The sequence below is a fragment of the Cibotium barometz genome, chromosome 3 (genome assembly GCF_041138505.1).
Source record: "Cibotium barometz isolate CiBa-2024 chromosome 3, ASM4113850v1, whole genome shotgun sequence".
Taxonomy (NCBI): domain Eukaryota; kingdom Viridiplantae; phylum Streptophyta; class Polypodiopsida; order Cyatheales; family Cibotiaceae; genus Cibotium; species Cibotium barometz.
Genome location: NC_141048.1, coordinates 4,507,723 through 4,535,000, shown reverse-complemented (window position 1 = coordinate 4,535,000; position 27,278 = coordinate 4,507,723). Strand labels below are relative to the sequence as shown.

Below are 27,278 nucleotides of genomic sequence, written 5' to 3'. Positions count from 1 at the left end.
TGTTGTTTGGGTACCCATTTGTAGAAATGGGTCCCCCCCCTGCGGTCTCTGTTTTCCTGCAATTCAAAATTTGGGTATCTCTCCCTCTGAGCTTGCAGATCTCGTAGAATGTTAGCTCTATGGCTTGCTAAGTTATTGTTACCGCCACCAGATTAACTGCTATACAAGAAGTCAACCGCTTCTTCAGAGCAAGAATTGCCTCCTCCTTTCATTGCAAATCATAAGGCTCTTTAAGCCATTTGTATTCTAAATCAAGAAGGGTTTCCAAGTCAATGTCATATTGGGTGCACAATTGTTCCTCTGATACGAGTGTGCAGATGTCATAACGTAGTCTACATGATGCCCATATATAAACCCCCCAAACCCACCCAATCCCATTGCCCCCTCCCCCCCTCCCAACCCCAACCCACCCCTGATTTTTCCCTTTCCCCTGTTGCCCTGAATTTTCCTACCAAGCAGGCTTCACAAATGGTGCCTGGTTTTACATTTTGCTGGCTGGCGGGCAATTCTTGTTTAGGCACAATATGCAAGGTTTTGTACTCATGTAATAAGTTATGGAGATTTGCTGTTTCTTATAACTTGACAAAACCTTTTTGATACATTTCTCAAAGAAAGCTTTCTGTCTGCTATCATCTATGTTGTGCAGAAACCCTTCTCTATGAAGACTAGCGTGGAAATTTTGTTTGCAGTTTGAAGTGATGGGTGATCCGGGTGTCACTGAGCATCAAAAAGAAAATTTTAAGCCAGATGGCATAGGTGCAAATGGAGAGGCGGAGGACACGGTACTTACAGATAAACAAGAGCATGGTCAAACTCTTATAGCCAATGGGGTTTGTAATGGAGAAGGAAGTCTTTTGTTGGGAATTGGTTCAACCAGCCCTGGGCAGCATAAGAATAAATCAGGTGCAGATGTGGATGTAAGGGGGGCTGAGACTGAGGACATGAATCAGTCCAACAAGGTAGGGTCTGGAACTGACAATGATCTTGATTGCCATAGAAGAGATGGGCTTCAAGAGCTTTTACAGCTTGCACAAGAGTATGAGTCAGAGGAGGCTTCTAGGAGGAGGTTGAACAATGAACCGGGTCGTAACAACAAGGATCTCGTTGAAGAGGGCTCATTGAAACGAGAAGTCGGGGGAGGATCATCTGTAAAGGTGAATGCCATTTTTTTGAGACAAATTATTTGGTGCATGCCAAAACCCATGCTAATCATGTTTAAGTTCATCAAAGCCATGGTGGATCATTTGGTGTGGGGACTTTCTTGGTCTAGGTGTTCTAGATCTTTAGTATGTTTGTTTATTTTTCTGCATAATCTTTGGAGCATAATTATCCTTTGTAAGCCTTTATCTCTTGATAATTCTGCAGCTTTATGAGAGCTTGAAAAGAGAGGTAGGTTTTAACTGGGAGATGTTCTTTCTTGAGAAATGAAAAACCTACTAAAACCTAAGAAGAGTGTCATGTGCACTCACTGCACTAGGCTGGCATTTCTATACTAAAAGTGCAAGCCCTTGGGTTAAGGGTTAGATGATGTGCACACATAGGATTTTGTGAGCCCCAATTCAGTGGGACAATCGCAAATCGCCATCAGGGTAGGCCAAGGTAGGTTAGTTAGTTGCCCTGAGCAACGATTGGGCCATGTGCCAGGTGCTGGACAAGTCTTTTAAGTAAGTTAGGCAGCCTTAAAAGTGCCAGTGTGAATAAGGTCTAAAAGGGTTAATTAGGTGGGAACTTAAAAAAGAGGCCAATTGGACTGTGGCTCTAGGCACTTTTGAGTGGGCCAATAAAGTGGCACTCAAAACAAGAGACCGAGGAACGGAGGAGTCTATATAAAGCAGGCCTTATCTTCATGCCAAAAACAACGTGAGCAGCCAGTCAACTTCCTCTTGTTTTTGTGTTTCAGCCTAGAGCTCCCTCATTGCCTTCAGAAGCTTACCAGCAGCCAGCCCGTTTGTGTTCATCTTCTCGTGCAGACATGAAGCTTCTGTGACACACCTCACCCTAGGGCACACGTGGCTGGCCTGCAGGAGATGGGCAGCATAGTCAGGCATCAGGTGTAGTTGGCAGGTAGCAGGCGTAGCAGTTCTGGCCAGTGCAGGTGCCATGTGGCAGTCGGCCGTGTCCATACAGTCATGGGCAGTCCTCTATGCTGGCCGACAGCACTATTACAGGTTGACTTGCACCTACTGGTGCTACATATACGTGCATATCAAATTCGTCAAATTCATCTGCATTTCTCAGTGACTAGGGCCTACAGAGTGCCAGTCAAGGAGATCTTCAGCAAAGCACGGGCTGTGAACTGTTGTCTTCATTCTCTGCCAACTGTTAAAAAGCAGTCCAAATATACATATGAGATAAGGAAGGGGGGACTCCCTCCTCGGCTGGCCGCTAAAAAGCAGTCCAAATATACATATGAGATAAGGAAGGGGGGACATATATTTGGACTGCTAAAAAGCAGTCCAAAATATATATATGATATAAGGAAGGGGGGACTCTCTCCTTGGCTGGCCGTGTAGCATTTATATGGTAGTGATGTGTGGACGTAGGTAGTAATGGGTTGGGGCACTTTTTCCCTCTTTAGGAGGTTTTTTTTTTTCCCCGAGCGTATGTACACACTCTTATGAGTGTGTAAGTGATCTTATGTTTTATGCATGGAAGCCTTGCTGTACTGATCCACAGCCCTAAGCTTGATTAAGAACATTGATGCTGATTAAACATGATTAAAACAGAGGAGAGAGAAGAAGAGAGAGATTGGTGTCAGGGTTTTCTTTGTATTTAATATGGTACAAAAAGATTACATGATGCTCGTACATGGTTTAGGCCCTTGGTCAGCCCCATAGGGGTTGACCTCTGGCCCTACATATGCTCTATTGATGAATGAATGACTTAACTACTGACGGAACTTGATGATTCAATGAATGATGAACTTCATGCTTATATATATATGCTTGGGGATGCAGGCGGCCAGCTGTCCATGCTGTTGGCCAGTTATTTTGGACAAATATTCAGTTGTGCTTCTCTTTAATGCTGCGTTTGTGACTGAGGTGTCCCACTGCTGGCCTTTATGCTGAGGATAGCTGACTGGCTGCCAAGGACCTATTCTGGCTGTTGTTGGTTCTGCCGACAGGGTTCCTTGCTCACATGTGATGATGATGATGTTGATGCTGCTGAATATGATGATGATGCTGATGGTTCTGATGCTGATGCTTACGATGATGATTTTGATGCTTAGGCTATTGACGGTGACCTAAATGCTTATCTTAACTGCTGTACTAATAATGGATTAAGCTAGTTTACGTTGAAGATTAGCCATGGCATGGGCATGCATGTGACATTCCCTTCTACTAAACTTGATGATGGTGGGGACACTTTGTCATCCTTCCTCTCTAGACTAATATTGACCTTGCTCACATGTGATGATGATGATGTTGATGCTGCTGAATATGATGATGATGTTGATGGGTTTGATGTTGATGCTTACGATGATGATTTTGATGCTTAGGCTACTGACGGTGACCTAAATGCTTATCTTAACTGCTGTACCAATCATGGATTAAGCTAGTTCACGTTGAAGATTAGCCATGGCATGGGCATGCATGTGACATTCCCTTCTACTAAACTTGATGATGGGGGGGACACTCTGTCATCCTTCCTCTCTAGACTAATATTGACCTTGAACTGCTACTGACTTTGACTTCTACTTACGGACTTTGATTGATATTTTTGTCTGAACACCTTCACTCTTGATCTTCACTTCCAAGTCTTGATGAAAAACTAAACATTTGTTCCTTGTTGTCCCCATGCTTGCTTTCCCTTAACCTTGACACAATGGTGGGTCACCTACCAGAATTGATCATGCCTGTTGCTAGGCCTTTTGTCACGTGCACATCTTAATCCGGTGCCACGTAGACATGATTATTTCTTACAGTCATCTTAAGGGCAAAGTTGGAGGTCATATATGGCCAGTTTGGAACTAATTTGGTGGCCCTATAGGTGCCACAGGAAACAGCCATTTCAGTCCCTAGTGTCATGACCTTGTGAAAATGGAACAGCACAAGTGTGGGCATGGTGGTTGCTGAGCAAAAATATTAAATGATTCACATTTGGGGTGCCCGGACAAAGAGAATGATGTGTGGACATCTCCAGGTGTGAAGGGGGACCAAGAACATTAATATAATTAATGTTTGAATCATGGGTGGCCCCTAGGAAACTTTAATAAACATTAAAGTTGGGGGCCTAGGATAATTTTGGAGAGAGGCCACTCCACTTTTGGAGTTACACGCCTCTCTCATCTCTCTCTCTCTTGCTTTTTGGAAAAAACGTGCAAGTCTCAATCGTGGAGAAGAGGACCAACTACATAGAAGAGTGCTGACTGCTGTTTTCCGTACAGAAGTGCCCGTACAGCTGTTGCAGGTACAGTCCACGTGGCTGTCCGTACAGGGTACGGCTGTTGCAGGTACAGGCGGCGTTGACAGAAGCTGAAGGCGGGTACAGTACGTGTTGCAGGTTGTGCTGCTGGTATAGGCGCAATTGACAGGACATCACAGACACTTGTACGGACAGGTACAGGTTGACACAGACAGCGCAGATCTGTACGGACAGGTGCAGGCTGTCAAGTACTGTTCTGTCCAGCAAGTACAGGTGGAAGCAGCTGCAGGCACAGAGAGTACGGATAGGTACAGTACGTTGATCTGTACGGATAGGTACCGGCTTCCGTACTCCTGAACAGACTGTAGGTGGTGCATCTCTTGCTGTAGTAGTTGCAGGCAGTGCTTTACTAGAGTTTAGTTGGTGCATCAGTCAAGTGGTTGCAAGGAGGCAAGTACAGATAGTTTCTTGCAAGTACAAATTGGTACGATTGGCCTCACGAGTGTAGAACCACGTGTTGATTTGGTAAGCTCTGAACTTGTCCATCTTTCTTTCTTTCCATTGGCTTATGTCTGCTGCAAAGTTGTGTTATCTGGCCCCTTGTGAGAGGAGGGGTATGGCCGATTGAAAGGGTGGAAACAGAGATTGGACAGTGGATGTATGTTTGTGCTGAATTGTGAAACCATGTACATGGGATATGCCAGATGTGTGCTCAAGACTGCCCTGTTGAATGGTCTTGGCTGATCAGAGGGAAACACAGAGTGTTGCTTTTGTGGGACACAGATCTGTGTGTGAATCCTCTGTGCTAAGAGGTCTTGTGGGTTGCCAGATTGGACATATAGGTGTATTCTCCTGGCTGGTTTTGTTGTACTCAGCTTTACATCTTTTTGAATTTGAATAAAGAAATACCGAAAGGGGCGCCAAGCTTTGGGGTCAACAGGTGTCGGTTTCATTTCAGATTTGGGGCACTCTAGCTCCAATTAAATTTGTTTTTATATTTGGACTACAAGTGGAAGGGTGACTGCTAGTCTACCGCACTTTGGTTTCTACCAGAGGCCGGTTTCAAGGTTCCGTTTGCTGGGACCCATCATCAACTTTCTTAAGGGGGTGAGCTCGTGGTTGACTCGAGGAAAGTCATCGTTGAAAAATTCAGCAACATGTCTGATACAGAAGACGAATATTTTTATCATGAAGAGGAAGAGCAAGAGACCTCTCCTGAGAGAAATGAATCTGAGGATATTCTTGCGGGAAAACAGGCTGCAGATGATGAGCAATATGAGGATGTAACACAGCCAAAAGATATGCCTAGTAAAGAGGAAGATGATGCTCAGTTTAAAAATCGTTTGGCTGGTGTAATGGATGTGTTTATGCAGCTCACACAAAGTGAGAAGTTTGCTGAATTTATGAGATCTCGTTCTGAGCCTGAAAAGAAGAAGAAGGTGCGTTCTAAGAACCTTCCTCAGGGTCATAGTGCTGCCTTCCCACAGGATCCATTTTTTGGAGAGTTTCCAAACATGCAGCATGCTTTTGGTGCTAACTCACAGAGTTCTTTCTTTGGACAGCCATGTATTCCTCAGTAGACTATGCATCCAGGTTATTTTGGTGGTGGCTCTGTGTTCCAATCTATGACTGGGGGTTATCCTCAGGGAGGCATGGGTATGCCAGGGACTTTTGGAGCAAATTTTCAGCCTGGTATGTAGGGGAATATGTATGGTGGTATGTAGTCCGGAATGCAAGCAAATATGTACGGTGGCATGCAGCCCGGTATGCATAATGGAATGTTTGGAAACATGGTTGGAATGTATGGCATGCCAGGTGTGGGAATTGGTAATGCTGACCCTATGATGGGCATGAATGCTGGGGGTAGCAATCTTGTGAAGCCACTTCCATAGGATAATCTAATGCCTATGGGTAAGGCGAAGGATTATAAGGAAGGGGGAGCTGTTGTGAAATTTGATACATTCAGTGTGGCCAAAGATAAGTTAAAAGCACTTACCTTTTTACAACAGTTTGATGCTGCTTTTTCTGGTGGTAATTACATGGAGTCCTCAAAGGTAAGAAAAGCTGCGACTTTTCTCAAAGGCAATGCATTGCAGTGGTGGTCTACTCTTCTTCTGCAGGGCATAGCACTAACTACTTGGGTGCAATTTAAATAGGTGTTCTCTTCCGTATGGCTCACATCTACTTTTGAGGTGGATGTAATGACAGCATGGCACAAGTTGGATGCATCAAAGTGTGACAATCTTGAAGATTATAACAAGAAGTTTTGGGAAGCTTTACTCCCAGTTACTTCTTACCGTGCGGTGCCTTTGTCTGAGCAGGTAGAGAAGTATTGTTGTGGGCTGCCCAAGGAAGTGCGTGACTATTGCATCAAGACTTGAGTAACAAATATATCACAGATGATAGAGAATGCTATGACAGCTAATGCGTTACTCACTGGAGTCTCATCTGGGTTTAAAGGCAGTAAGAACTCGAGCAAGAAATCTAAAAAGTCAGGGCATGCTTCGCGTGATGCAAAAGGGTCTAGTGAGACGCGGTATAAGAAGTTGCCAATGCCCAAGAGAACTTCTGAGGAGAGAGGCTTTGAGGGATGCTCGGAAATGTTTTTACTGTACAGAAGAGGGAGATATGTCTTTTAATTGTCCCAAGAGAAAGTCCCAAAAGGACTCTGACAATAAAGGAGAGCCCAAGTCAAAGAAACCAAAACCTTCTGTAGGGTTAGTTCCTGATCTTGTTGGGGAACAGCTAGGTGGTGAAGAGTCTGAGTTGTGCAGGGCATGGGGCAAAGTGAGAGATCAAAATGCCTTGATATTCTTTGACACAGGTGCTAGAGCCAACTTTCTTTCATCGGATTTGGCTGGCCGATTGGGGATTTGTGCAGAGGAGATGGGGCCGTTATATGAGGCTAACATGGCTTGTCCAGGGTATGCAGAACCCGTCACTCCTATTATTGGGAAGCTCAGGCTTCATTTGCAGGGTTATGTGGATAGCGAAAAGAGTTTTTCATTGTGAGGATTATGTTGTTAATCCTTCATATTGTGTACTAATTACTACTTAAGTATTTAACTTAGAACAAGAACCTTCAGGAGAACAGTTGAGATAAGATTGAATTGACTTGCTGTATTAAACTGAGTACAATAGGTCTCTTATGTAGGAGATGAAGAGACACATTTGAAGAGGCATGTCCTTTGATGAAAGGGCATGACCTTAGACGAAAGGATACAACTTTAGGCTAAGGGATGTGTCTATTCGATGTAGAGGCACAACCATTCATCAAGGGATACAACCATTCGTCGAAGGGATGTGGCTATTCGATGTAGAGGTACATCCTTTGGCGAAGAGTCGCAGCCAGTCGAGGGTAGGGGTTCCCTTTGGCTGGTTACTCTTTGCATCTGCACAACATGAATCAGCAATGAAGAGAGAATCTGATACATAAATACGTCACAATCGTGACATTCCCTCCCATTTAAAATAAAACCCATGTGTCAAATGATAGACATCCGTTTGTCAAAGAACTCCTGAAGAAGGTTAGGGTACTGTTGCATTTCTTCATCTGTTTGCCAAGTGGAATCAGACTCATCCAAGTCCATCCACTTCACAAGAAATTCTGTAGTCAACTTTCTTCTTGTTTCCTTCTGTCGTATGTCAAGTATTACTTCTGGAACAAGGATAATATGGTCATCTTCAATTTTTGGTACATATGAAGATAAGTCTGGAATAGGTGAATCTCCTTGAACATACTGTTTGAGCCAAGAAATGTGAAAAGTCGGATGAATCTTTCCCCATGAAGGTGGAAGTTCCAACTTGTAACTGACAGTTGAATTTTTCTTAAGAATCTTGAAAGGCCCATAGAAGCGAGGTCGCAACTTTGGAAAAACTGACTTCATTGTTTTGTAGCGGTGAGGTGCCACATATAACAAGACCAAATCTCCTTCTTGGAAATCTGCATGTCGACGATGCTTGTTGGCCTGTTTTTGATATTTTTGTTGCACATGTACCAATTTATCTCGAACTTGCACAAGCACATCTTGCATCTCCTGAACCAACTGATCGGCCAACGCCACTTTGTGTTGCAAAACAAAGTTTGTAGGCACAAGAGGAGTATGCCCATATGCTGCTTGAAATGGAGTTAATCCAATTGCTGAATGATGGGAATTATTATAAGCAAATTCCACGAGAGGCAAATAATCTTTCCATGATGCCAAACGGAATTGAATGTAATGTCGAATCATTTCTTCTAAAATTTGATTGACTCTTTCAGTCTGTCCATCTGTTTGAGGATGATAGGCTGAAGTGAACAACAAATTCGTGCCAAGAGATTTGAACAAAGACGTCCAAAAATGTCTAGTGAACTTTGGATCTCTGTCAGAGATGATGGTCTTTGGCAAACCATGCAATTTGAAGACATGTTGCACGAACAATGATGCCACATCTGGGGTTGAAGCAACTTTCTTGCAAGGAATGAAATGCGCCATTTTGGAAAATCGATCAACCACCACAAGAATCTGAGCATTGCCTTTGGATGAACGAGGCAAGGTGGTGATAAAATCCATACTGATACTTTCTCATCTCTCATTGGGAACTGGCAACGGTTGAAGTAACCCTTGAGGAAGTTGTCGAGAGGCTTTCATTGTTTGACATGAATGACAAGCTTTGACTAATTTGATAACATCTTGCTGCATCTGAGGCCAGAAGTATGTAGCAGACAAAAGCCGATATGTCTTGTTGATACCAGGGTGAGTAGCATAAGGAACTTCATGATGCTCTTGAATAAGAATCTTCCGCAATGAAGTATTGTGAGGCACACAAATGCGATCAGAAAAGAACAGCAACTTATCCATGATAATGTAGGTTGCATTTCTGCAGGACTGGGATTAGAAGATTTGAGAGCACGGAACGCATCTCCAAAATCTCTATCAGTCAAATACTCATTTTTGAAACAAGTAGGGATTTCCATTTGCACATCTGTGATGGCAAAATTAATGGCTCGAGGCATGCAGCTTAAGGCATCTGCAACCACATTCTGAAGACCAAGAACATACTGAATAATCATGTGGAAATTAGCCAAGAATTCAACCCATCTGCCTTGTCGAGAGTTCATAACAGGTTGAGTGAAAATGTACGTCAGAGATTGATGATCTGTACGTACAACTGAATCTGCTCCAAGAAGATAATGTCTCCATGTTCGATAAGCATGCACGATTGCCAAAAACTCCTTATCATACACAGGATACCTGCTTTGAATGGCTGAAAACTTTCTGCTATCAAAAGCAATGACACGATCTTTCTGCATCAAAACTCCACAGAAGCACGATCTCAGGCATCTGTCATTACATCAAAGGGTTGGGTGGGATCTACAATGGCCAAGACTGGGGTTGTCTTCAGGGCATGCTTGAGATCATTGAAGGATTGCTCAGCTTCCGAAGACCACTGAAGTTTGTTCGGCTTTGTCAGTTCTGTCAAAGGGGCAGCAATCTCCGAAAATCTATGCACCTTGTTGTGATAAAAGTTAGCAAGTCCCAAGAAAGATCGAACATCTGAAATGGTGAGAGGCAAAGGCCAATCCACAATCGCCTGAATCTTCTTAGGATCTACTGCAATCCCATTAGCAGAAATGATGTGACCAAGATATTCCACATGGTTTTTGAAAAATTCGCTCTTCTTTTTGTTGATGTACAGCACATTGTTACGTAGTACTTCAAAGACTATCTGTAAATGCTCTTTGTGATCGACCATAGATCGGCTAAAAACCAGAATATCATCAAGATAAATGATCACGAACGTGTCCAAGTACGGCCCAAAAATTTCATTCATCAAGGTCATGAAAGTGGCCGGGGCATTGGTTAACCCAAAAGGTATGACCAAGAATTCATAATGGCCATATTTTGTCCGAAAGGTTGTCTTGTATTCATCACCATTATGGATACGAATTTGATGATAGCCGGACTTCAAATCAATCTTGGAAAACACCTTAGCACCAAGCAGTTGGTCGAACAACTCATCGATGCGAGGCAAAGGGAATTTATTCTTGATTGTCAGCTTGTTGAGAGCACGGTAATCAATGCAAAGCCGCATTGATCCATCCTTCTTTTTGACAAGCAAAATCGGGGCTCCGAAGGGACTTTTGCTAGGACGGATGTGACCTTTGTCCAGCAATTCATGTAATTGCTTTTGTATCTCTTGAGATTCAGAGTAAGAAACACGGTATGGAGCTCGGGTTGGAGGAGGTTGACTTGGGATAAGATCAATCGGGTGATCCACAGGACGACGAGGAGACAATGTCGTCGGAAGATCATTCGGAAACAAATCCTGAAAAGGCCTGAAGAAGGGTTGCTCCAAGTAAGCAGTTGTTGATGACGAGGCTTGAAATTAGTGGAATAGCCACTGTCTACCAGCACATTGATGGGATGGTCGCCAATGAAACCCAGAAGACTAAGGACCTGCTTGGAAAGATTCACCGGAACAGGGTTAGTACTTTGGCCATTAAGCATCAGGGTACTGACGAACTCAGAAACACGAACAGAACAAGCTATCTATTTGTTCTTGTCTTTCACAGGAGGTGGGTCATGATCAGCATGGTGGCAACTGTCCACCTGAGAATTGCGCCGAGTGTTGGAGGGTTTAGGACGTTGAGGACATTCATACCACCGGTGATCGCTAGAACAAATTGTGCAAAGGCCTGGGCGACTAGGTTGGGATGAAGTGGCAGTTGATGAAGAGGTTTGCTGTCCTCAAGAGGTTTCTCGCTTGAAGTTGCGCCGATCATTGTTGCGACGGTCCTGTCGAGACCGATCTCGGTTTCTGCTGCTGCCAGAGGATTCGGTCTGAGAGGATCCTGCATTTGACGCGGAAGTTTGCCCGGAAAAGTGCGGCCGGAAGGACTGTTGTCTAGAATATGGTCGCCGAGAGTTGGGTTGCCCAGAATTAGGATGCTGGGGTTGGCTAGTCCCATTGGATCGATTCCGTTGGTAGGAACGGGTGCCGGAGGAGAAGTTCTTGGGAGGACGCCGGTAATCACTAATGCGCTCGACATACGAGATTGCTTCATCCAAGGTGGCAGGATTGTACTTATGGACTTCGTCTTGGATCGTGGGTTCAAGCCCGTCAATGAAGCTAGTCAGAGGGGCTGAGTGTCTATCTCCAGAGCCAGTTTTTGAAACTCTGAGATATACGCGGCCACGGAGCCAGTTTGACTCAGGCGGCAGAGAGAAGACCTAGCATGAAAGTTCGCATTTGCAGGCTCAAAAGCCTTGCGAAGAGCACGCCGGAATTCATCCCACGTTGGAGTAGACTTGCCATCTGAAATCCTGCGTCGCTACCAAAGGAAGGCGGTATCTTTCAAGAGGGTACTGGCCAATGCTACCTTTTTATTTTCAGGCAATTCGGTATTTGAGAAATAAACCTCCATCTTGTAGAGCCAGTGATCGATTAACCGCTTATCGCGGCGGCCATTGTAGGGCTCAGGTAACTTGATGTCCATCTTTTGTGTTTGTGCTGTGGTCATTAATTTATATAAAAGTTTAAGTTCAACATTGTCTACCTCGGCAGTCGGATCGGGAGGAGTTAAGGGATCGTCCTGCTGGCACACCGAGGATGATGATGATGATGATTGTGGAGAACGCGAACAATGCGCTTGCATTCTGTGACTTCTTGGATCCCTCGCGCTGATGTTGGTGCCGTTGTAGCATGTCTTCCATTTGTGATCTCATTGATGTCATACCGTCGAAAAAGGCCTTTTGCAAGTCCTCCATCTGTTGTTGGAGAGTAGTCATCTGCAAGGCCTCCATCTGAGGATCGGCGGGTGGCACGTTGTCGTGCGAAGTCGACATCTGGAGAACTCAGATAGAGTACTGTGGTGAAGCAGGAAAGGTCCACCCGAAATGTAGAATGGAAGGAACAGCTGCTGGAGAGGCAGTAACAGGATCCTCGTACCATACCGTTGAAAAAGGCCTTTTGCAAGTCCTCCATCTGTTGTTGGAGAGTAGTCATCTGCAAGGCCTCCATTTGAGGATCGGCGGGTGGCATGTTGTTGTGCGAAGTCGACATCTGGAGAACTCAGATAGAGTACTGTGGTGAAGCAGGAAAGGTTCACCCGAAATGTAGAATGGAAGGAACAGCTCCTGGAGAGGCAGTATAATAGGATCCTCGTACGCGAAGTCGGGGTCTTCCACTTCTTCGGGATCGTCCTTGGAAGTTATTGCGTCGGCTTCCGCCAAAGAACTGGGCACCGGAGATAATGGAGTATAGTCGGGGACGAAGATCTCGCAGTAAAATGTCAGAGGAGGGCGCGTGGAGGAGATATTGCGGAGGCCATCCACACTGCACTCTGGAAGAAAGTGTGCCAACTGCGGGTACCGTGACAGAAAATACTCGAAATGAGTAAGATGCAGTGGCTCGCAGGTGAGGAAAATAGTCCAAATCGCCCAAGTGTCGGGTTTGGTTACATGCGAGCTGCTGACATGTATGTGGTACACCTGAGAGGCCGGGGATGCTGGGATAGGAGAGGCCGGAAGACTTGGAATCCACCCAGCATCGGCGGGAAGTGGCACTGATTCCGAAGTGAGGGCACGAGGAGGGTTGTGTTCGGGAAGAACAGCCTCGGGGATCTCGTCGATGTAACTCAGGTAAGAGGTGTGCATGTCGGGTTCCTCCGGAAAGTTGTCCATGAAGCATGCACGTAGAGGGCGAGAGCACACAGAGTATGTGGTGTGGGCAAAGCCAGGAAAACCCACGAACAGCCAGGAAGAAAGGCGCCTAATTGCTGGGGAGAGGGAGGCGAACAAGAACAAGGCGGCATCCTGACAGCCGGGTGGGGGGGGGGGGCGGGTGGTGGTTTCCGAATCGCCTAGGGCGGCAGTTCACACCGGCGAATTCCCAACGCACGCCCAGCGCACGCCCGGTGAGTTTTCGTGTTGTTTTGTAAAAAAAAAAAAAAACCCACGTGGCAATGCACGTATTAAATGTTGTGTATTGTTTTTGAAGGTTGACGCTTCGAAGGCCGTCGCTGACTGGATGTGTAAAGGTGACGCTTTGAAGGCCGTTGCCGACTAGGAGGTGCGTAGGTGACGCTTCGAAGGGCTGGATCGCCGACTGAAGGGTGTGTCGCTTTGAACGGTGTGCCACTAGCAATGTGAAGAGTCGGCAGTCGTTGCATGTATCAACGAGGCTCACGACCGGCAGCCACTCCCAGCAAGCAAGGGCGCACGCTGGCAGCGAACAAGGCGGCGAACGCCGAACACCACCGGTCAGCAGGGAGGGAGGGTAGTCCGGAAATACAGCAGGGGGTCCCTCTCTGCTGCACACACAATGCGTGTGTATGGGTGTGAGACCTTTTGTTCTTGTTTACATCACTTTGAGCAAGGATTTACGCCAAGTCCACCATTGCTCTGCTTCTTCCATACAACACCGAGAGGAGAGGTGGATGAGGGAGTGCCGCGGAGAGGGTGAGGGCTTCACAACCCACGAGCAGGAAAAAAATTAGCTCTGATACCACTGTGAGGATTATGTTGTTAATCCTTCATATTGTGTACTAATTACTACTTAAGTATTTAACTTAGAACAAGAACCTTCAGGAGAACACTTGAGATAAGATTGAATTGACTTCTTGTATTAAACTGAGTACAATAGGTCTCTTATATAGGAGATGAAGAGACACATTTGAAGAGGCATGTCCTTTGACGAAAGGACATGACCTTAGACGAAAGGATACAACTTTAGGCTAAGGGATGTGTCTATTCGATGTAGAGGCACAACCATTAATCAAGGGATACAACCATTCGTCGAAGGGATGTGGCTATTCGATGTAGAGGTACATCCTTTGGCGAAGAGTCGCAACCAGTCGAGGGTAGGGGTTTCCTTTGGCTGGTTACTCTTTGCATCTGCAAACAGGAATCGACAATGAAGAGAGAATCTGATACATAAATACGTCACAATCGTGACATTCATCATGCCACTTGATGGATGTGATGTTTTGTTGGGTATGCCATGGTGCCACAGAGTACATGCGGTGGTGGATACATACAATAGGAAGATCACTTTGACTCATAGAGGGAAAGAACATGTTTTGGATGTAAAGTTAAAAGGGGAATCTGTTCCTATTGTATCAGCTTTGGCAATTTCATCAATAATGAAAAAGCATCATTCCGCGTACTTGATTTATGTAAAGGATGCAAAAGATGATGAGTCTAAGTCTAATTTGTCTATGTTAGATAAAGACAGGACTGATTTCTTATGTGGGTTCCAAGATTGTTTTTCCGAGTCACTGCCAGGGGAACTTCCTTCGGAGAGGCGAGAAGATCATGCCATTGATCTAATTTGTCTATGTTAGATAAAGACAGGACTGATTTCTTATGTGGGTTCCAAGATTGTTTTTCCGAGTCATTGCCGGGGGAACTTTCTCCGGAGAGGCCAGAAGATCATGCCATTGATCTAATTCCTGGTAGTACTCCACCAAATAGACCGTGGTACTGTGTTAGTGCAGCCCAACAAGAAGAAATTATGAGTCAGGTACATGAGCTTTTGAATAAAGGGTTGATACAGCCTAGCTCATCACCCTTTTGCTCACTTGTACTCTTAATACAAAGGAAGGATGGTTCTTGGCGCATGTGTATTGACTACAGGGCGCTGAACAAGAATACCATCAAGAATCGATTCCCCATTCCGAGGATCGATGACATTTTGGACCGCTTACAGGGCTCCACAGTCTTTAGTCAGATTGACTTGAAAAGCGGGTATCATCAGATACGTATTAGACCCGTGGATGTACATAAGACAGCATTTCGAACCACGTTTGGGTTGTATGAGTTGTTTATGTCCTTTGGTTTGACAAATGCACCTGCCACATTTAATAGAATGATGGACATGATTTTCCGGCCTCATAGAGCGTTTGTGGGCACATTCTTTGATGATATGATTGTGCATTCATAAACTGAGGAGGAGCATAGAAGGCATTTGGCCATTGTGTTTGCAGAACTCAGGAACCATAGGCTGGTTATTAATGGCAAGAAGAGTGAGTTTTTCTTGCAAGTGATACACTTCTTTGGGCATATTGTGTCTAAGCATGGAGTACGTATGGATCCATCGAGGGTGGAAGCAATTCTTAATTGGTCAGATTTGAGGACCGTGCATGATGTACGCAGCTTTTTGGGATTGTGTTCCTATTACAGGCGGTATATACGGTATTTTGCTGAAATTGCTTCGCCCCTTCATGCCTTAACAAAGAAGGCAACTCCATTTAGATGGGCTGATCAGGAAATTACAGCCTTCAAAAAGCTTAAAGAAAAGCTTACTTTGGATCCAGTATTGGTGTTACCGGACCTCCGAAAGGCTTTTGTTGTCCAATGTAATGCATGCGGAAGTAGCATTGGGACAGTTCTCATGCAGGAAGGACATGTGATAGCCTATGAGAGTAGAATATTGCAAGATGCCGAGAAGCATTTACAGGTTTATGAGAAAGAGATGTTGGCTGTAATTCATGCTCTTTCTACATGGAAACACTATTTGCTTGGGGTTGATTTCAGTGTGTAGACAGATCATCAGACCTTGCGTTATTTCCTCACGCAAGCTAAGCTTTCAGAGAAGCATATGCGATGGGTAAACTTTTTGTCTATGTTTCACTTCCAGATTGTGCATGTGGAAGGCAAAAAGAATGTAGTGGCAGATGCTTTGTCCCGCAAGCCACAGGTCTCAGGAGTTACACTTGCTTATCATCATGAGCTTGATGAAATGAAAGAGCAGTATTCCCATGATGAGGACTTTGATAGGTTGTATGATCAGATATCTGAGGGTCAGCGGCATGAGCACTATACTCTCAGAGATGGGTTTTTGTTGATGCATGGTAGATTGTGTGTTACCAGGCAATTGCGCCTCAAGGTTATGTTGAAAGTCATGCTCCACCGTATGCAGGTCATAGAGGTATTGACGCCACGGTAAAAGCAGTGGAGACTTTCTTTTATTGGCCAACCTTGAGAAGAGATGTTGATGCCTTTGTTAGGCAATGCATCGTATGTCAGAAGGTAAAGTTTGACCGTCAAAAGACACTAGGGTTATTATAGCCTTTACCTTTTCCAGATAGACCTTGGGAAAGCATTGCCATGGATTTTATATTTGATCTTCCACGGACACAAACGGGCAATGATGGCATTTGGACTATCATATGCAGGTTCAGTAAGCAGGCTCATTTCATTCCCGTGCGTAAGACGATCAAAGTTGATCATATGGTGAAGTTGTTCATGGCGAACATCTTCAAGTATCATGGCTTGCCTACGTCTATCATTAGTGACCGTGATCCACGGATGCAAGTTTGTTCTGGAGAGGGTTGTTTGACAACATGGATACAACTCTCAAGTTTTCATCTTCATCTCATCCACAAACAGATGGTCAATCGGAAGAGGCTAACTCTACAGTGTTAGATCTTCTTAAATGTTATGTGTCAGAGCACAAGCAACAATGGGAAAAGTATCTTCCTTTGGTGGAGTTTGCATATAACAACACTGTCCATACCTCGACGGGCAAGGCGCCTTTTGAGCTTGTGGAAGGAGGGAAGAAGGTACCACCCATTTTGCATACAAAGGATAAGATCTTTGAGGCTGATCAGTATGTGGAAAGCATGGATGAAGCTTATCGGAGAGTTAAGTTGGCACTCTAGAAAACTCAGGAGAACCAAAAGAAAGCAGCAGACCGTCACAGACGTGCATTAGAGTTTGCATTGGGTGATTGGGTTCTTTTGCGCTTTGAAAAGGCTAGACTCAAGAAGATGAAGGGTAAAGAGCGCTTATTTCCTAAGTTGAGCATGCGTTATTATGGGCCTTTTCAGGTATTGGAAAAGTTGGTGAGGTGGCCTATCGCTTGAAGCTACCAGATCACTGGAAGATTCACAATGCATTTCACGTGAGTCTCCTTAGACCTTTCCGTGGGGATGTGCTTGAGGATGTATCAGATGAGGCTCAGCCGGAAGTTGAGGAACTTGATGAGGTTCTTATTCACATAAGGAAAGAAAGGTACGAGGTAAAGTTTCCCGTCGCTATCTTGTGAAGTTCAAGAACTATTTACCGATGGATGCGAAGTGGATGGAGGAAGGTGACTTAACAGATTCACCTCAGGTTTTGCAGCTTTATCTCGATGCCTTTGAGTTGGAGCCGACTCTTGTTATGGCTCATTCAGGTTCAGCAGAGCATGGGTCTGGAGCATTGCCTGATGCTCAAGAGGGGGGTAGCACCTCCACTCCCTTGATACAGACAGGCTCAGATGACATCTAGAGGTTGCTTGGTGCAGTTTTTGTCTCACCCGAAGGTATTGATGGTTGACAGTACATCTGTTTATGGGACTTCTATGATATATGTGTACTAGTCACATTGGATGTTGTGGTTGTGTATGGTTCACAGTGGTATACAACTTGGACTACTACTACGCCATTGGTTTGCAATGAATGATGTTACATGTGCATGGCTTAGAGAGATTGGGACGCTGATCTTGCCACATTGTATATTATTTCCCTTTGGATATTTTGCTATATCACCAGAATGCAATCGAGGACGCTTGCCATTTTTCAAGAGGGGGGTATGTCATGACCCTGTGAAAATGGAACAGCACAAGTGTGGGCATGGTGGTTGCTGAGCAAAAATATTAAATGATTCACATTTGGGGTGCCCGGACAAAGAGAATGATGTGTGGACATCTCCAGGTGTGAAGGGGGACCAAGAACATTAATATAATTAATGTTTGAATCATGGGTGGCCCCTAGGAAACTTTAATAAACATTAAAGTTGGGGGCCTAGAATAATTTTGGAGAGAGGCCACTCCACTTTTGGAGTTACACGCCTCTCTCATCTCTCTCTCTCTCTTGCTTTTTGGAAAAAATGTGCAAGTCTCAATCGTGGAGAAGAGGAGAAGCTGGTCGACTGCATAGAAGAGTGCTGACTGCTGTTTTCCGTACAGAAGTGCCCGTACAGCTGTTGCAGGTACAGTCCACGTGGCTGTCCGTACAGGGTACGGCTGCTGTAGGTACAGGCGGCGCTGACAGAAGCTGAAGGCGGGTACAGTACGTGCTGCAAGTTGTACTGCTGGTACAGGCGCAGTTGACAGGACAGCACAGACACGGGTACAGTCCACGTGGCTGTCCGTACAGGGTACGGCTGCTATAGGTACAAGCGGCGTTGACAGAAGCTGAAGGCGGGTACAGTACGTGCTGCAAGTTGTGCTGCTGGTACAGGCGCAGTTGACAGGACAGCACAGACACCTGTACGGACAGGTACAGGTTGACACAGACAGCGCAGACTTGTACGGACAGGTGCAGGTTGTCAAGTACTGTTTTGTCCAGCAGGTACAAGTGGAAGCAGCTGCTGCAGGTGCAGAGATAGTACGGATAGGTACAGTACGTTGATCTGTACGGACAGGTATCGGCTTCCGTACTCCTGCACAGAGTGCAGGTGGTGCATCTCTTGCTGTAGCAGTTGCAGGCAGTGCTTTACCAGAGTTTAGTTGGTGCATCAGTCAAGTGGTTGCAGGGAGGCAAGTACAGACAGTTTCTTGCAAGTACAAATTGGTACGATTGGCCTCACGAGTGTAGAACCACGTGCTGATTTGGTAAGCTCTGAACTTGTCCATCTTTCTTTCTTTCCATTGGCTTATGTCTGCTGCTGCAGAGTTGTGTTATCTGGCCCCTTGTGAGAGGAGGGGTATGGGAGATTGAAAGGGTGGAAACAGAGATTGGACAGTGGATGTATGTTTGTGCTGAATTGTGAAACCATGTACATGGGATATGCCAGATGTGTGCTCAAGGCTGCCCTGTTGAATGGTCTTGGCTGATCAGAGGGAAACACAGAGTGTTGCTTTTGTGGGACACAGATCTGTGTGTGAATCCTCTGTGCTAAGAGGTCTTGTGGGCTGCGAGATTGGACATATAGGTGTATTCTCCTGGCTGGTTTTGTTGTACTCAGCTTTACATCTTTTTGAATTTGAATAAAGAAATACCGAAAGGGGCGCCAAGCTTTGGGGTCAACAGGTGTCGGTTTCATTTCAGATTTGGGGCACTCTAGCTCCAATTAAATTTGTTTTTATATTTGGACTACAAGTGGAAGGGTGACTGCTAGTCTACTGCACTTTGGTTTCTACCAGAGGCCGATTTCACCCTAGAAATGCGTTTCTCGGTTTTAGGACCCCATCCGTTTCCATGGCCGTTTCTCGTTTCCCAAGTGATATTGTCACATGAAACAACCATTTCCACCCCTAAAAACTCGTTTCCTTGTTTCCATTCTTGGAACGTTTCCGTTCCCGTTTCTTGTTTCTTGTTTCTAGTGACTATGCCGGAGGTGCCCAGGATGCACCAATGGTTCACCCAAAATCTGTCCTAAACTTGATCCATTCCATAAGGGAGAGAATACCCAACACAATGAGCACCTTATGCATTATATATGCTCTTGACCCAAGGATGAGCTGGCCGACTGGCTTTGGACTTCCATAAACTCTGGTCGGGGCTGCGCCTCTCCACGACTTGAAGCGCTTGCTGCAGCTGACACCTTCTGGTGCAATCGACTCCTTTTTCCTGCAGCCGATTGAGCCCTCGAAGTTCCTCCAAGTCCTCCAAGTCCACACTGTCAATAGCACTCTGTGCTCCATGTCCTAGTTCTAATACTGTTTTTCTTGGCTGCCCCTTCTGGATTAGCCTTGAGAATGTACATGAGCATGTCATGCACATGACATCCCCCTTTGCTAAACTTGATGATGGGATTCCAACCTTTTCCTTGGATGACTGTTATCATCCCAATCTTTTCCCGAAGTCCCTCTGTCATCCATCCATCCCTGGCAACCCTTTTCTTTGAAAACCCGGCCCGGTCTCCAAAACCACTCTGTTTGAGATTAAGATCTATGCATCTGTTCCCTCTAGTCCACAATCTATTCCTGCCTTGACTCTGGACACTGTCTTGGTCTTCATTCTTGAGAAATGAGTTTGGCACTCTCACATCACCCCTTGGAGGATAATCCTCCCTTGGGACCGTTGCCCGAGAACCTATTTGGCTCACAGGACTGCCATCCCCTCTGGCTTTATGAAACACCACCACAACAAACCTCCTAGGAGCTCTTCTCGATCTTGTGTTCCTTGCCTTGGGCTTCGTACCCGTGCACTTTCCTGTACCTTGGACTTGTACACCATCATATGGGGTTGATTCAGTGTTTAGCTTTGCGGAGCCTGATGCTCTGATACCAATGTAGCACGCGGAAGCTCTCGGGGTCTTCTTTCAGCCCTAAACACCACTTAGAACATTGTTGATGCAAAACACAGACATGAAGATGGAGTAGAGAGAGAGAGAGAGATGCTGGAAATTTAGTATATTCTGATGGTACAAAAAGGTACCTAAATCTGCAGCCCTAGGCTGCCTTCATACAAAAGGTGTAACACACCCAAAATCTGTCCTAAACTTGATCTACTCCATAAGGGAGAGAATACCCAACACAATGAGCACCTTATGCCTTATATAGGCTCTTGACCCAAGGATGAGCTGCCGGACCAGCCCACAAGCTTTGGACTTCCATAAACTTTGGTTGGGCCGCGCCTCTCCACGACTTGAAGCGCTTGCCGCAGTCGACACCTTCTGGTACAGTCGACTCCTTTTTGCTGCAGTCGACTGAGCCCCCTAAGTTCCTCCAAGTCTTGTTCCTCCAAGTCCACACTGTCAATAGCACTCTGTGCTCCGTGTCCTAGTGTTAATACTGTTTTTCTTGGCTGCCCCTTCTGGATTAGCCCTAAGAATGTACATGAGCATGTCAAGCACATGACATCCCCCTTTGCTAAACTTGATGACAGGATTCCAACCTTTTCCTTGGATGACTGTCATCATCCCCAATCTTTTCCCGAAGTCCCTCTGTCATCCATCCATCCCTGGCAACCTTTTTCTCTGAAAACCCGGACCGGTCTCCAAAACCACTCTGTCTCAGATTAAGATCTATGCATCTGTTCCCTCTAGTCCACAATCCATTCCTGCCCTGACTCTGAACACTGTCTTGGTCTTCATTCCTGAGAAATGAGTTTGGCACTCTCACATCACCCCTTGGAGGATAATCCTCCCTTGGGACCGTTGCCCGAGAACCTATCTGGGTCACAGGACTGCCATCCCCTCTGGCTTTGTGGAACACCACCAACAAACCCTTTCCCGATCTTGTGTTCCTTGCCTTGGGCTTCGTACCCGTGCACTTTCCGGTACCTTGGACTTGTACACCATCATATGGGATTGATTCAGTGTTTAGCTTTGCGGAGCCTGATGCTCTGATACCAATGTAGCACACGGAAGCTCTCGGGGTCTTCTTTCAGCCCTAAACACCACTTAGAACATTGTTGATGCAAAACACAGACATGAAGAGAGTAGAGAGAGAGAGAGATGCTAGAAATTCAGTATATTTTGATGGTACAAAAAGGTACCTAAATCTGCAGCCCTAGGCTGCCTTCATACAAAAGGTGTAGCACACCCAAAATCTGTCCTAAACTTGATCTACTACATAAGGGAGAGAATACCCAACACAATGAGCACCTTATGCCTTATATAGGCTCTTGACCCAAGGATGAGCTGCCGACTACTGTCGGACCAGCTGATTGGCTTTGGACTTCCATAAACTCTGGTCGGGCTGCGCCTCTCCCACGACTTGAAGCGCTTGCCGCAGCCGACACCTTCTGGTACAGCCGACTCCTTTTTCCTGCAGCTGACTGAGCCCCCTAAGTTCCTCCAAGTCCTCCAAGTCTTGTTCCTCCAAGTCCACACTGTCAATAGCACTCTGTGCTCCTTGTCCTAGTGTTAATACTGTTTTTCTTGTTTGCCCCTTCTGGATTAGCCCTGAGAATGTACATGAGCATGTCATGCATATGACAGTCATTGAGGTATCAACATTACATTGGAGAAGCTAGAGTGATCATTCTATTGGCCTAAGGGCTGTGGAATCTGATTCATATCTGATCGTACAGTTTCTTTCACGTGTGAATTTTTTGTTGTGAAGAATCTGCAGAATTAGGGTTGGCCATACAGCTTACAGGCTGGGCAACAAATCAACACTTGTGGCCCCTAGTGTGGTGAATGGAGCATGTCTCTGGAGTCTGTTTGTGGTGTCGTGATTAAGTGATTTAATTCTTGTTTAAGGTTAATTGGATCCTGAATCATGCACCTACCCATAACCTGTTACACCCTGGAGGCTTGTGTTGTGTGCGACTATTCAACCACAAACAAGGTAAGGAAGAGTGACAAGCAATCTAGTTATTTGCTGTAGGCGTGCAATCTAGTCCTTATGCTTTCTCTCTCTCATCACTTTGTGGCCTTTGTTCCTTTACAAGTAGGGCTCACAAATGGCATGGTTTTCTGCTCAATCATAATTCTAATAATGGTACATGCGTTTGAGTATTATATATATATATATATATATTTAAGAGGAGAGTTCCTATCTATACTCACATGCGAATGGGCCCTCCCTGTCCCATGAACGAGGATTTGAACTCAGTATCTCCGCCAAGACACTTGAACACGCTAACGGCTAGCCTGCATCGCGGGAGTCAACATGCATTTGAGTTATATGGGGCTGATGCATCCACCTGCATCATCTAGATTGGGATCTACATGTAGACTTGATTGTTGGCAGTGTGACTGCTGCCATGGGGAGTCTTCTGCAACTCTTGAAGTTAATTGAATTGGCACTTGTAATGTCCTACTGATTGATCTACTTTGTTTGAATGGTGGAGTCTGGACATAGCATAGTAGGGTAGGCTGCATTGGTATCTAAAATGAGGCTAGGCAACAAAAGTTGGCAAAGATTTATTTTTCTCTGGTCTTTGTTCACAAAAAAATATGGAGAATATTTTTTAAATTAATTGAGAGAAGTAGAATTGGGTGGATCGATTGAAGGAAAATTGAAAGTGGGTCCTCCACTTCATTCACCACATTTTTTTGAATTGTCTCTTGAGGATTTGCTTGAAGGTCCCCACCGACCAATGGAAGGGCACACTGCCAACCGGTTCTCAATCAGTATAAAAGATTTTTCTTCAGACTATGGCAATCCAGCTGATTGGCTTTCAAATGCCTTCTCTTTTCAAGTTGTAAATTTACATCTGAAGTTGTGAATGTTTGGTCTGTTTGAATCTTTGGCATTTTGATGCGATTTTAATTTTTTTTTCTCCTGCTTATATCAGGAAGAAGGGAACCGTGAGAAGGCAGATGATCAAAGAGCAGGCATGGAGGCTTCGCATTGTAAAGTGGCAGAGGCGAAGAAAATTGGTTTGCCTTCTTTAAAAAAGCAAGTTTCTGCCTCTCCATCTTTCCTTCATTCAAAATCTGCTTCAAAAGGTGCACAACAAGGAACTTTTCAAAACAAGGTGGCAGATAATGGGCAAACAAGTGCATCTGAGGACAGGAAAGGCACTAAGAATGCATCGTTGACGCCAATCACGGTTGGATTGTCACGGTCAAACTTCACGATCCCTCGACCTTTTTCTCTTGCTACTGATAAAAGGGCTTCGATTGGAGGGAGGCCTGGAGATGATGAAGCTGGACAACAGCTTCAAAAGGATCATCGGCTGAGTGGTGCTCTTGGAGATCTATATTTGAAGACTCCCCAGGTAAGTTTCTTTTCATTAGTTTTCCAGAGCATTGGAGTAGAGTACTCTACTGTCACACAGCCACTGTTGTCTTAAAGTTGGAATTGGATGCTTTGCTTCTATTCGTATTTGCCAGAAAGGTTTGCAAGGTATATTTTCAAGTTGATTCTGTGGCTGTGGTAATGATTTGTTGTTTGGTCGGTTCCAGCTCTCCAAAAAGCTTGGCGCAAAGTTGTATGTGGCGAAGTCAGTACGTTCAGAGAGTATCAAGTGAGTCCTTGAACTGCTCTCTCTCTTTCTCTCTCTCTCTCTCCCCCCCCCCTCTCCTGCTCCTCCTCTTAAAAAAGAAGAGAAATGGAAGAAGGAAAAGCTCCATAGAAGGTTAAGAGTTTCCATCAATGCACTTTCTTATGCTTTTTTAAAAGTATGCATCAGCCCTTTGGATGTAGGGTTAGAGGTCCCCGTCCTGCTCCTTTTGCAGGGGTGGTGGATTGCCAAGTATCACCATCAATGGTACTCCTTGCAATGGGATTGCCATATGTTCAGACTGTCCACCATCACCCATAAATGATCTCGAAAGAAAGGATGTCAAGTATGTGCAACTTGTGGAAAGTGTAGGCCAACCGTTTTTTAATATTTTTTTCTCATGTGTTGGGTATATAACCCACATTGCTGTATATAAAACCAACCAATTTGAGGGGGTGCTGTATGTACTATTAAGGGACTCCCAAGACTTGACTAGCTAGCAAAGCTAGAGGCATAGCTTAGTCTGTAGATTCAAACAGATTTGTCCTGCAATTGATGGCTTATTTGCTCTTGTTACAGGCATCAAGAAGAATCTTTGAAGTTCACAATTCGTTCAGATCCCTACCATGATGATGAAGATATTGTGTCTATCTCCTCCATGTATCCTTGATAAAAATGGTGTTTTTGGGACAACTTTTTATTTATCTTGTCGCCAAATTTTTGCTAGGCGAAAATTCTGATTCATGCTTTATTTTTTGAGCTGAGAAATCAATCCATGATGACTCAACTACTTGTGTAAATTAACTCTTCATAGACAATCCAGCTCACAAGCTCCCAAAGCAAAGGCTACTCGATTTACGAGCGCGAGCAGTTTCAAATTCCAGTCTGATGTACGAGCAGAGAAAAGAAAGGAGGTGCTCATTTCGATTTCATTTTGGTTTTCTCAAGCCACATGGTTTTTCTTCCTCAAGAGGCATTTAACTTAAGTTTTTGGTTTAACTAAAAGGGTCTTATATTTATGTAGTACTACTCAAAATTGCAAGAGAAGTTCAATGCAAAGGAACAGGAAAAGAGTCAGATACAAGCCAAAACAAAGGTACACACCTAGTGGAATCACGCTGGTCTTTCTGCCTTTCAAGTCTAGTGGCATATGCCTTCATTCTGTTATGGTTGTCAGTAATTTTTGTTTTATTACTTACGCTGCAATCTTGATGGTGAGTCTTGTACACAGAAAGAAAATGAAGAGGAAATCAAATTGTTTCGTAGGAGTCTGACGTTTAGGGCATCTCCCATGCCTAGCTTTTATCAGGAGGGACCTCCCCAAAAAGCTGAATTACCGAAGGTTGGTGGCACAGGTGTTATCTTCTTTTTATATTATCTTGGTGCTGTCGTATGAGCTCTCTGCATGGAATAGCGTTGGTAGGATTGAGATTGTGTGATGCTTTCTGTTTGCAGCCAAGGAAACATCTTGGTTACTGTCATGCTTCTATTGATGCAGATTCCAACCACACGGGCCAAATCACCAAAATTTTCCAGGCGAAACAGTCATTCAGGTTCTGGAAGTGGCTCTACTAGGCTCTGCAACTCCATCCAGTGCGAAGCAGAGCACATCAGCAGTAAAAGTCCACAGAAGCCAGGAAAAGGGAATGATTTGGAGGTGGTAGGCCATGATGACTGCACTAAGAGGTCTGTCAGTAGACGATCTCTGTCAGAGTCACCGAAAGAGAAGCTTTCAGATCCCAAGTCCTTTTCAGCTTGTAGCGCCTGTGAGCTTTTGGATGTGGAACCTGCTGTCTCCAGTGGTTTCTTCGATGACGTGAAGGCCAAAGTGAGAGACCCATTGACTGTTTCGTCTGATTTGATGAGTGATGAAGAGGAGGAGGGGGTTCATGTCGATCAAATCCTTGGAAATATGCAGATGACCAGCAATGCAGAAGGTGTCGGAGTTCTCCTTGATAAAATCAAGTCTAAAAAGCCCAAGGGAACACCTGTTACGACAGACTCTTTTGGAAGGCCTGATTATGGAGCAAAAGGCGTTAATGTGCTGAAAGGTCATGCAAATGCAAGTGCAAGGATCTTTCTATCAACTTCCAACAACATGAAAGCTGATAGAAAGGTTCAGCCTTTAGTAAATGATGGCAGTGAAGATTTGTCTGTGAAGAAGGTGAACAAAAGTGCCAAAAAAGAGCGTTTGAAGGCTTTGACGCCTTATTTTCGAAAGCGTGAAAGTGTGGGGAATGAGAGACAGTTGACAGTGAATTCGGATATGGCCCCTGGAAATGTAAATGTAAATGTCGCAGTGGGTACCAAGTAGTGTGCCTCTCGGTGTTGCAATGTGTTGTTTGTGTTCTTCCCTGTTCGGTGAGTTGTTACTGTTGCGGTTGTCAAATGGACACTTGAGGGGACTGAGGACTGCACTCCCTACAGTAGCATCTTTCACCTGGAGCAGTGTTAAACACTGATTACAGAAGATAAACAGAATCAGAGGTATTTTGAGAGGCCTCCACCTTATAGTGATCCCTTATTATGGTTTTCAGTCATGGCCTTTTTCATAATACCTTTTATTTTTGGGTTTGAGACAAGTATGGATGTCAGTTTTTGAGTACCTCTGATCAGCCAACATAAGTGAGTACTGGGTAGTTAACCATGTGCTTAACTAGCTATATCCGGGACTTGTTCATTTTGTACGATGTAAGGTTTTGTTTGAAGTAAAGTGCAAATATGGACAATTGGATGCCAGCTTGAAATATTGCAAACAAACCTGGCAAGGCAGTATCAGTTGGTGTTTGGAGGCCGCTGGTAGTGGGTCTCCAAAGCTTGATGCCATATCATCTAGTCTAGGTCCCTTTTAACTATCCTGCTACCTGAGTGCACAAACTAGTTTTATTTATTTCAAAGACTTGCCTTAGCTATGAATAGAGTCTCTTGCAAAATTAGGCCATAGAAGTTTTTGTCCTGTTTTTCTTTTCTGCTTTTGAATGGCATGAAAAAGTTCATTGGCATGGTATACCCTTTCCTCAAATGGTAGCTTGGCATATGTTTTGTTCTGGCTATCGCTCCACATACGCTCTCATGACACGCTAATCTTGTACGTAATCAA

At 44.8% G+C, this 27,278-nt stretch overlaps 1 protein-coding gene across 2 annotated transcripts in view; it reads left to right on the top strand.

Moving 5' to 3' along the window:
- The window catches only part of LOC147639631 (uncharacterized), a 27,576-nt gene extending 486 nt beyond the window's left edge, over positions 1–27,090 (top strand). Inside the window, exons 2-9 of one of the 2 annotated variants that reach the window (XM_086772398.1) lie at positions 647–1,154; positions 23,528–23,953; positions 24,141–24,202; positions 24,758–24,838; positions 24,993–25,092; positions 25,203–25,274; positions 25,410–25,520; positions 25,677–27,090. In XM_086772398.1, coding sequence (XP_086628524.1) covers positions 699–1,154; positions 23,528–23,953; positions 24,141–24,202; positions 24,758–24,838; positions 24,993–25,092; positions 25,203–25,274; positions 25,410–25,520; positions 25,677–26,492 — 2,124 coding nt within the window. In that variant the 5' untranslated portion in view covers positions 647–698 and the 3' untranslated portion in view covers positions 26,493–27,090. Of the gene's footprint in view, positions 1–646; positions 1,155–23,527; positions 23,954–24,134; positions 24,203–24,757; positions 24,839–24,992; positions 25,093–25,202; positions 25,275–25,409; positions 25,521–25,676 lie in introns of both variants that reach the window. The other variant, XM_086772391.1, reaches the window with a different exon arrangement.
- Positions 27,091–27,278: the final 188 nt, after the last annotated feature.